Raw genomic sequence first — 11,265 nt, 5'->3', positions numbered from 1 at the left:
CAACAGAGTTTTACAAGGGGACATAAATTTAAGGTGAAGGGTGGAAGGTATAGGGGAGATGTCAGGGGTGGGTTCTTTACCCAGAGAGTGGTGGGGGCATGGAATGCGCTGCCTGTGGGAGTGGTAGAGTCAGAATATTTGGTGACCTTTAAGCGGCAATTGGATAGGTACATGGATGGGTGCTTAAGCTAGGACAAATGTTCGGCACAACATCGTGGGCCGAAGGGCCTGTTCTGTGCTGTATTGTTCTATGTTCTATGTTCTATTTATGTGCTCCTGTGCTGTGAGCTCTCCCACACACGTTCCTCCAAGGTCACCTGTGAATTTTGCTGTTTGTTAATTTTTCTTAGACATACTGATGTCGAGAAATACTTGAACTCAAACAGCAAATGCAGTAGCTGTGCAGATTCACTGCTCTGTCAGACAGCAATGCATTTCTCTCTCTCTGCCACCATGTGGTCACTACCTTGTTCATTTCCTCATTTTAAAGTGCCGTTGTTTTGGTTTTTTCTGTCCCTGAAGTTCCAAAACAATGCAACAGTGTATAATAGTAATTACTACTCATGGAATTCAAGGAAATCATCTCCAACACCTAAAATACTTCAAAAAAGGAGCAGCTCTTACAGCCACAATTTTTCCCATCCTCCATCTTGGATTACCCAGAATCCTAGCCCAAAACCCTCCACAACTATCATCTATCTTGTATGAATAAGCCTATTATGTATTCAATTTACCAACTAATTGTGGATCCTATGTGACTTAATAGTCTAGCCTACCATGAGCAACCTTGCCAAATCCTTTAGTAAAGTCAATATACACTATGTCCACTGTCTAACCTCATCAATCATCTTCGTCACTTCCTCAAAAACTCAAATTTGAGAGGCAAGACCTCCCCTGCAGAAAGCCATGCTGACTGTCCTTAATAAGTCCTTTTATTTCCAAATGTAAGTAAATCCTGTCCCTAAGAATCTTCCCCAACAATTTCCCTACCACTGATATGAGAATCATCAGCCTCTAATTTCCTAGATTATTCAGTTGCCTTTCTTAAATATTGGATATTCCCCAGCCTTCTAGGACTTCATTTGTGGCTGAAGAGAATACAAAGATCTCCATCAAGGCCCCAGCAATCTCTTCCCTTGCCTCAACTTTCGATTTCTCTTGTCATCCAGGCTTCCCAAATCTTGCCACCCTTATCTTTCATCCTGGGCAAAAGTGAGGACTGCAGATGCTGGAAACCAGAGTCTAGATTAGAGTGGTGCTGGAAAAGCACAGCAGGTCAGGCAGCAGCTGAGGAGCAGGAAAAATCGACGTTTCAGGCAAAAGCTCTTCATCTTTCATCCTGTCAGGAACATGCTGGTCCTGAACACCAATCAGCTGGCATTTAAGACACCCACATGGCCAGTGTAGATTTACTGTCATATAGCGCCACCAATCTAATTTCTCCAGTTCATGCCTAATACTATTGTAATTAGCCTTCCCCGAATTTAACACACTCATCTGAGAATCAGTCTTATCTATAACTATATTAAAACTTACGGAATTATGATCACTGTTCCCAAAACACTTGCCCACTGAAAATTTGATCGCCTGGCCATTTATTTCCCAATGCAAGATCTAGAATGGCCTCTTCCCTCATTGTACTATTTATATATTGTTTTAAGAAACCCTCCTGAATGCACCTAACAAATTCTGCACATCTAAGCCCTTGGCAATAAGGGAATCCCAGTAAATATAATGGAAGTTAGAATAACCCACTACGACAACCCTATTATTTTGTAGATTTTTTCATGATCTGTCTACATATCTATCTCCCATTGACTATTGGGAAGCCTAGAGAATAACGCCATCATAGTGACTGCACCTTTCTTATTCCTGAATTCTACCCATATGTCCTCACTGGATGAGCCCTCCAAGATATCCTGTTAGTGCAGCTGTGACATTCTGTTTAATCAGAAATGCAAACCTCCCACCCGTTTTACATCCCTATCATGCTTGAAACATCTAAACACTTGAAAGTTGAGCTGTCAGTCATGCCCTTTCTCAACCAAGTTTCTGTAATGGCTACCACATCGTAGTTCCATGTAATAATCCAGACGGTAAGCTCATCTGCCTTACCTGTTGTATTCCTTGGGTGAACATTCCATTGGTTTTCCTGATTTCCTGCTGCACCTTTTGTGCTTAGAGACTAAAACCTGCAGATATTGGAAGAACACAGCAAGCTCGGCAGGATCAGGAGAATGAAGAAGTCAATGTTTCGGGTATAACCTTCCTTCAGGAATGTGCTAGCTTTCTGTGTTTCATGCACAGCTACCTCGAAGTCTGTTTGTGTTGCAGCTTTCTACAGTTTTTCTCCATTTAAATAAAAACATTCATTTGTTCTCCCTTCCAAAATGAACAACTTCACAATTTGCCAACTTTTTGCCAATTTACTTAGCCTATTAGTTTCTCTAAACTGTTTGTATCCCTCTCGCAATCTGCTATTCCACCTATTTTTGTGTCATCTATAAACTTGGCTACAGTACATTTACTTTCTTCCTTCAAGTCAATAACATAGATTGTAAACAGTTCAGTCCCAGACTAATCCCTGTGGAACCCCACCTGTCACTGGTCACCAACCTGAAAAAGAGAACCTTATTTTCACTCAGTGTTTCCTATTTGAGCAGCATGAGAGCTTAGAGTTGCAAAGATAATGGAGATATCCCAGTTTGGTGGTAATGGTAGAGTGGGGATATGTAATGAGGTTACAGATTATGCTTGAACACATCTTCTGCTGCTGACAACCCACAATCCCTCTTGGATTTGAGTTGCAACATCTATTCGGTAGATTTTTCCCTCTTATTGATTGTCTCACTACCTGCCATAGACTCAGTCAAGCTACAAGCTGAAATCGACAAGCAAACTGGTTAGGGAACTACAAACTCTGTGCTATCAAATGTTTAAAATAAACCAGTCTGGCCTTTAATGTGGTCTGACCAAACATTCTTATCTACACTTTAACAGCAGAATAATATTTTGTTCCTAGTTTTCAACTGATGTTTTTAGTGATTTTGGTTGAAGGAGATACATTACTTAAAATCAAATGATTGGCGAGTGGCCCTTTTATGTCCACCTGCTTGAGTGGTCATCTGCTTCAGTGCTAACAAAGTTGAACTCGAACCAAAGTTATTAGTGAGGCTACTTTTCTGGATTAGACTGTTTGCATGATTATTTACAGATCCAACTAGAAGTTTGAATAGGTGCTAATGGTATGAATGTAAAATCACGTATTGGTCAAGCATAAAGGATCTTCTTCCTGCCTCTTTGTACTGCACAGTGCATGGCTCTCTATTTTTGGTCAGTAACTAAAAGTGGCATGCACCTACTGTAAAGCTGTAAATATGTCACTTCCACAAATCATCTGCAAGTTTCTGCCTGTTTCAGATTTTTACTTGTTAGTCTTGTCTGTTTGCCCATTACAAATGTACACCGTCATAAAGTTATTGAAATCTGGCAATGTATGAAGATGAAGTCCATTGTGCATTACATGGTTTGTTCTTTAAGATATTATTTTCTGTGATTAGCACTAAAGAACTGTAAATATTTGTGAGCATGTTAGGTAATATATTGTTAGATCTCCTGTGGTATTGCCATGGATAAAGTTGAGTGAGAAGTGGTTTTAAGGTGGGGTAAAGAAGCTTTATATGAGGGCTCAAAACAGAAGAAAAACTTACTTGTTACAAAAGTTTACAATGGAAAATAAACTTGCAATGTTTTTGACCAGGCGTCCTGACCAATCAGAAGTGGAAGAGTTTACTTCGCCTTGTCCATACTGTGCTTTTCAGTTGCCAGAGTGTGAGCTGCTCTGTTCAGGTTGTAAAAACAATCTGCCTTACTGCATTGTTACTGTGAGTATCAAAACAATGGCTGGAGCATTTCTAATAGGAGGCAAAATTCCTTTTCAAATTAAAAATTTATTGTTTCTCAATAAGGTCTTTAGTGATCAGATTAGATTAGATTACTTACAGTGTGGAAACAGGCCCTTCGGCCCAACAAGTCCACACCCGACCGCCGAAGCGTAACCCATCCATACCCCTACATTTACCCCTTTACCTAACACTACGGGCAATTTAGCATGGCCAATTCACCTGACTTGCACATCTTTGGACTGTGGGAGGAAACCGGAGCCCCCGGAGGAAACCCACGCAGACACGGGGAGAACGTGCAAACTCCACACAGTCAGTCGCCTGAGGCGGGAATTGAACCCGGGTCTCTGGCGCTGCGAGGCAGCAGTGCTAACCACTGTGCCACCGTGCCGCCCACTAGTGATTGGCAGCAGAGCGTTCAGGAGTACATGAGAGTTCGGAGCAACAGTAAAGCAGTTGATCATAGAGTCATAGAGATGTACAGCATGGAAACAGACCCTTCGGTCTTGTAAATCTTTGTAAATCTTTTCTGAACCCTTTCAAGTTTCACAACATCCTCCCTTGAGACTGCTCCACTGTTCAATCGGGTAATCACTTATCTGATTGTAAGATCAAATCCACATTACCATCTGACCTGACAATGCTTCAGCCCCTTGCTGAGCCAAGAATATATCGATCTTTGTAAACTTAAAAGGCAGTAGTTTTAAGACCAATTTCAAAAGGCTTATGACCCTGAGTAGGAAAAAAAAGAATCTCTATTTAAAATGGGTGTCCCCTTCAGTTTTTAGATTCTTCCACAAGTGGAAAAATCTTCTTCACGTGCACCTGGTTACACTCCCTCAGGATCTTGAAAGCTTTAATCAAGTAATCTCTTATTCTTCTAAACTCGAGCAGATGCAAGTCAAGTCTGTCCAACCTTTTCTCGTAAGACAACTTGCCTATTCCTGGTATTAGTCCAGTACATTTTTCTGAATTGCTTCTACTGTATTGACATGCTTTCTTAAATAAGGAGACTATTCTGTGCTCAACTGAAGCATAACCTCCCAGCTTTTATATACAGTTGTTCCCCCAATAAATTAATAAACAATAAAACTGTGGCATAATGGTAATCCTATTGGATAAATAACCTCCAACTCCAGGCTACTATACTGGAGTATGGTGGTGGAAAAACACAGGTCAGGCAGCAGTAGGAAGCAGGAGAGTCGATGTTTCGGGCAAAAACCCTTTGTCAGAAATAGGGCCGAGGGAGTGGTGAGATAAATGGGAGGAGAATGGACAGATTGAGGCGGCAGTTGAAAATAAAGAGATGGAGGCTGGGTAACAGACCAGCATGGGGTGTGTTGGAGACGGGCAAAGGGTCCTTGGAAGGTGGTCGAGAGTCTTGATGGAAAAAGCTCAGAGGCAGAGGCGGCGGAAGATGTGTTCGATGTCACAACACTTGTTGAATTCACTGATCCAGGAGAGGAGAGGGATGAAGGTGAGGCCTTTGCTGAGGACTGATCGTTCTGCCTCAGTGAGGGGGAGGTCTGGAGAGATGGTGAAAAGTCAGCAGGACTGGAGCTGAGTGGGGGTGGAGGCTGTAACTGGAGTGGGCGTGGTAATAGAGGGACAGGAGGGTGATGTCATTTACTGAAGTGACGCTTACCTGGAACTGGTGTTAGTGGTGGAGGTGGGGTGGCAATGTTGTCGGCAGTGTTCAGGTGAGTGCTATCAGTGAGGGCGGAAGTGGCTGCGGCAGCGGCAACAAAGGGGGCTGAAGTGGTGGAACGTGCGTGCTGGAAATCACGCCACTCACCTGAACACCGCCAACAGAATCGCCCTCACCCACTCCAATTTCTCACCCTCGCAATGCGCAGCCCTCCACTTCAATCCCAACCTTCCCATCAAACCAGCGGATAAAGGGGGTGCAGTGGTAGTTTGGCGCACTGACCTCTACACTGCTGAAACCAGGCGCCAACTTGAAGACACCTCCACTGCCCCCTCGACCACGAACTCACTTCCCATCACCAAACCATCATCTCCCAGACTGTACACAACCTCATCACCTCAGGGGATCTCCCACCCACAGCTTCCAAGCTCATAGTTCAGGAACCCCACACTGCCCAGTTCTACCGCCAACCCAAGATCCACAAGCCTCACTACCCCAGCTGATCCATCGTCTCAGCCTGCTCCTGCCCCACCAAACTCATCTCCACATATCTCATTGCTGTCCTATCTCCCCACATACGATCAGGACATCACCCACAACCTCCACCTCCTCCAAGACTTTTGTTTCCCTGGCCCCCAACACCTCCATCTGCCATGACAAGGATCTCCACGTTCTCCAATTATTCTTCTCCTGACATCCCCACCAGTATCCTTCCAGTGACACTCTAATTCATTTGGCTGAAGTGGTCCACACCCTCGTTAATTTCTCCTTTGAATCCTCCCACTTCCTTCAGGTGAAAGGGGTAGCCATGGGCCCCAGCTATGCCTGTCTCTTTATCGGTTACCTGGAACAGTCCATCTTCCGTGGTTACACCGGCACCATTCCCTACCTTTTTTCCCGCTACATTGATGACTGCATCTGCGCCACCTTGTGCTCCCATAAGGAGGTTGAACAGTTCATCAACTTCACCAACACATTCCATAAACTTCACCAACACATTCCATACTGACCTTAAATTCACCTGGACCATCTCGGACACCACCCTCCCCTTCCTGGACCTCTCCATCTCCATCAACACTGACATCTTCTACAAACCCACAGACTCCCACAGCTAGCTCGATTACACCTCCTCTCGCCCTGCCTCCTATAAAAATGCTCTCCCTTATTCCCACTTGCCACTGCATCTGCTCCCAGAATGACCAATTCCACCACAGAAGACACCAGATGGCCTCCTTCATTAAAGACCGCAATTTCCCTTCCCACATGGTTGATGATGCCCTCCAACGGATCTCATCCACTTCCTGCACCTCTTCCCTTAAATCCCATCCCTCCAACTGCAACAAGGAAAGAACCCCCTGGTCCTTACCTTCCACCCTACCAACCTCCAGATACATCATCCTCTGCCATTTCTGTCACCTACAAACTGACCCCACCACCAGAGATATATTTCTCTCCCCACTCCTGTCCGCTTTCTATAAAGACCATTCCCTCTGCGACTCCCTCATCAAGTCCACGCCGCCCACAAACCCACCTACCCCTTCCGGCACCTTCCCTTGCCATTACAAGAATTGCAAAACTTGCACTCAGACTTCCTCCCCCTCACCTCCATCCAAGGCCCCAAAGGACCTTCCACATCAATCAAAGTTTCACCTGCACTTCCACACGTCATTTACTGCAACCGTTGCTCCTGATGCAGTCTCCTCTGCATTGGGGAGACAAGACACCTACTCGCAGAGCGCTTCAGAGAATATCTTTGGGGCACGTGCACCAACCAACCCCACCGCCCCATGGCTGAACACTTCTACTCCCCCTCCCACACTGCTGAGGACATGCAGGTCCTGGTCCGCGTCCATCACCTCTCCCTAACCACCCGATGCCTGGAGGAGAAACACCTCATCTTCAACCTCGGGACACTCCATCACATCAATCTAGATTTCACCAGTTCCCTCATTTGCCACCCCCCCCTTATCCCAGTTACAAACTTCCAACTTAGCACCACCCTTGTGACCTGTCCGACCTGTCCATCTTCCTTCCCATCTATCTGCTCCACCCTCCCCTCTGACCTATCACTATTGCAATTGCACCCACCTCCATCTACCCATCACACTCTCAGCTACCTTCCCACCTCCTCCTATGGTACTGTGGCAACCCAAAGGACTAGCCACACTACCATATATCAGGAGCATTTCAGAACTGACAGCCAGACTACTGCGACCACTAGGACTTATAACAGCACACAAACCAACAGCCACCCTCAGCTAACAACTCACCAGAACGAAGGACCCGATACCCAGCATGAGCAAAACTAATGTAGTGTACAAAATCCCATGCAAGGACTGCACAAAACACTATATAGGACAAACAGGAAGACAACTAACGACCCCCATACATGAACATCAACTAGCCACGAAACAACACAACCAGCTATCCTTAGTAGCCACACACACAGCCAGACGACAAGCAACATGAACTCGACTGGGGGACGAAACGTTTGCAACAAAAATTTCCAGCTCGGCGAACAGAACCACAACAACAAGCACCCGTGCTACAAATCTTCACCCAAACTTTGAACGCCATTTATTATATTTTGGCCCACTCAATTAAATTCCATTGAAGGCTCATCGTTCTCCCCAAAATTTACTTTCCTAACTATCTTCATCATCAACAAATTTAGCAACCTGTCTGCACTGTTAGTATGCTTTTTCTTTATATTTGATAGGATGTTTAACTTGTTTTTTAGCTCATCATGGTTGGTGAGTTCACCCCTTAATTTTTCTGTCAATGGAATGTATTATTATATATTCTGAAATATTCCTTTAAAAGTCTGCTACTGCATCTCTTGATATAATGGCCAGTACATTTTAGTTAGCTTTGTTTCCATACCCACATAATTACCCCTATTTAGGTTTAAATACTAATCTTGAACCCGCTCTTCTCTCTCTTGAACTGAACGCAAAATTCAACCATATTATAATCGTTACTGCTGCAAAGTGCCTTCATAATGAGATTTATGAATCCTATCAGACTGCACAATACCATTTCAGCATAGAGCTTATTCTGGAGACAACCAGACAGTAGGCTAAGAAACCTATCCCAGAAACATTCTGTGAACTCACGTAGATTTTCTTTGCCTATCTCATTATTCTAACCTATTGTAACTTAAAATACTGGTAATTATTTCTAAGGACAAAGAAAATTTACAGCCCAGGAACAGGCCCTTCAGCCCTCCAAGCCTGAGCCAATCTAAATGTACTGTCTAAACCTGTCGGGTCAACTCCTAAAAATCTGTAACCTTCTGCTCCCCACCTACTCATGCATGGGGTCCATACGCATCTTAACTGAATCTACCATGCCTGCCTCTACCACCTCTGCTGGCAACGTGTTCCAGACGCCCACCACCCTCTATGTGAAGTACTTGCCGCATGTATCTCCCTTAAACTTTCCACCTCTCACCTTGAAAGCCTGACCTTTCATTATGGAATCCTTCACCCTGGGAAAAAGCTTCTGTCTATACCCTTCATGATTTTGTAAACCTCATTCAGGTCCCCCCTCAATCTCCTTTTTTCTAATGAAAATAAACCTAACCTACTCAACCTCTCTTCACAGCTGGCACCTTCCATACCAGGCAACATCCTCGTAAACCTTCTCTGCACCCTCCAAAGTGTCCGAATGCAGCCGAACCAATTTTAACATGACTTGCCAGCTCTTATACTCAGTACTCTGTCCAGTGAAGGCAAGTATACTGTATGCCGCCTTGACCACTCTATCCACCTGAGCAGCAACTTTCAGGGTACGATAGACCTGCACTCCCAGATCTTTCTGCCCATGAACTTTTCCCAAGACTCTTCTGTTCATTATATAATTCGCTCTCGAATTAGTCTTGCCTAAATGCATCACCTCACATTTGTCTGGATTGAGATCCATCTGCCACTTTTCCGCCCAACTGTCCAGTCTATTTATGTTTTCCTGTATTCTTTGACAGACCCTTATGCTTTCTGCTACTCCACCAATCTTCATGTCATCTGCAAACTTGCTGATCATACCAACAATGCCCTCTTCCAGATCATTTATGTATATTACAAACAACAGTGGTCCCAACACTGCGAAACACCACTGGTCACCTTTCTCCATTTCGAGAAACTCCCTTCAGCTACTACTGTGACGCCTGTTGCTCAACCAGTTCTTTATCCACCTAGCTAGAACACCCTGCACACCATGTGACTTCACTTTTTCCATTAGTCTACCATGGGGAACTTTATCAAATGCCTTACTAAAGTCCATGTATAAGATATCAACAGCCCTTTCTTCATCTATCAACTTGGTCACTTCCTTGAAGAACTCCAGTAATTTGGTAAGGCACGATCTCCCCCGCATGAAACCATGTTGCCTATCACTGATGAGCCCATTCTTTTCTAAATATAAATAGATCCTATCCCTCAGTATCCTCTCCAGCAACTTTCCCACCACCGTCAGGCTCACTGGTCTGTAGTTACCCAGAATATCCCTACTACCCTTCTTGTACAGGGGGGACATTATGAGCAACCTTCCAGTCCTCCGGCACCTCACCTGTATTTAAGAATGCCACAAAGATATTTGTCAGGGCCCCAGCTATTTCCTCTCTCACCTCCCTCAGCAACCTGGGATAGATCCAATCTGGTCCTGCGGATTTGTCCACCTTAATAACCTCTAGCCTCCCCAACACACCTTCCCTACTCATGTCAATGTGATCCAGAGTAATCAAACTTCTATCTCTAATCTCAACATTCATCATGTCCCTCTCCTCAGTGAACACTGATGCAAAGTAATCATTCAGAATCTCTCCCATTATCTCAGGTTTGACATACAGCCTTCCTTCCTTATCCTTTAGTGGACCAATCCTTTCTCTAGTTACCCACTTGCTTCTTAAATAAGAATAAAATGCTTTGGGGCTCTCCTTAATTCTGCTTGCTAAAGCTATTTCATGACCCCTTTTACCCCGCTTGATTCTTTGTTTAAGACTTGTCCTACTCTCCCGATATTCCTCCAGGGCCTGTTCTGTTCTTAGCTGCCGAGACCTTATGTACGCTTCCCTTTTCCTCTTGGCTAGTCATACAATTTCTCCTGTCATCCACGGTTCATGAATCTAGCCCTTCCTATCCTTTGCCTTCAATGAGACATGCCTATCCTGCACTATCTTTGAAAGCCTCCCACGTATCAAATTGGACTTCTCTTCAAATAGCTGTGTCCAATCCACATTTCCGAGCTCCTGCCTAATTTTGATATAATTGGCCTTGGCCCTATTTAGTACTCTTTCCTTAGGACCATTGTCACCTTTATCTAGGAGTATTCTAAAACTTACATAATTATGGTATGAAAATGACGAGAACGAGGGTAGGTCCGATCAAGGACAGTAGTGGGAGACTGTGTATTGAGTCGGAAGAGATAGGAGAGGTCTTGAATGAGTACTTTTCTTCAGTATTTACGAACGAGAGGGGCCATATTGTTGAAGAGGAGACTGTGAAACGGACTGCTAAGCTAGAGGAGATACTTGTTAAGAAGGAAGATATGTTGGACATTTTGAACAACTTGAGGACAGACAAGTCCCCCGGGCCTGACGGGATATATCCTAGGATTATGTGGGAAGCAAGAGAGGAAATTGCAGTACCATTGGCTATGATCTTTTCGTCTTCACTGTCAACGGGGGTGGTACCAGGCGACTGGAGAGTGGCGAATGTT

General features: G+C 44.4%; 1 protein-coding gene across 3 annotated transcripts in view; it reads left to right on the top strand.

Moving 5' to 3' along the window:
• The window catches only part of wdr19 (WD repeat domain 19), a 169,676-nt gene that overhangs the window by 150,166 nt on the left and 8,245 nt on the right, over window positions 1-11,265 (top strand). For all 3 annotated transcript variants that reach the window (XR_006312065.1, XM_043692836.1, XM_043692850.1), the window contains exon 34: window positions 3,761-3,884. Coding sequence is in view for 2 of the 3 variants with exons in the window: in XM_043692836.1 (XP_043548771.1) it covers window positions 3,761-3,884 (124 nt within the window). In the remaining variant the exon portion in view is untranslated. The remainder of the gene's footprint in view (window positions 1-3,760; window positions 3,885-11,265) is intronic.

The sequence above is a fragment of the Chiloscyllium plagiosum genome, chromosome 1 (assembly GCF_004010195.1).
Source record: "Chiloscyllium plagiosum isolate BGI_BamShark_2017 chromosome 1, ASM401019v2, whole genome shotgun sequence".
Taxonomy (NCBI): domain Eukaryota; kingdom Metazoa; phylum Chordata; class Chondrichthyes; order Orectolobiformes; family Hemiscylliidae; genus Chiloscyllium; species Chiloscyllium plagiosum.
This window is presented reverse-complemented; position numbering and strand designations above follow the sequence as displayed.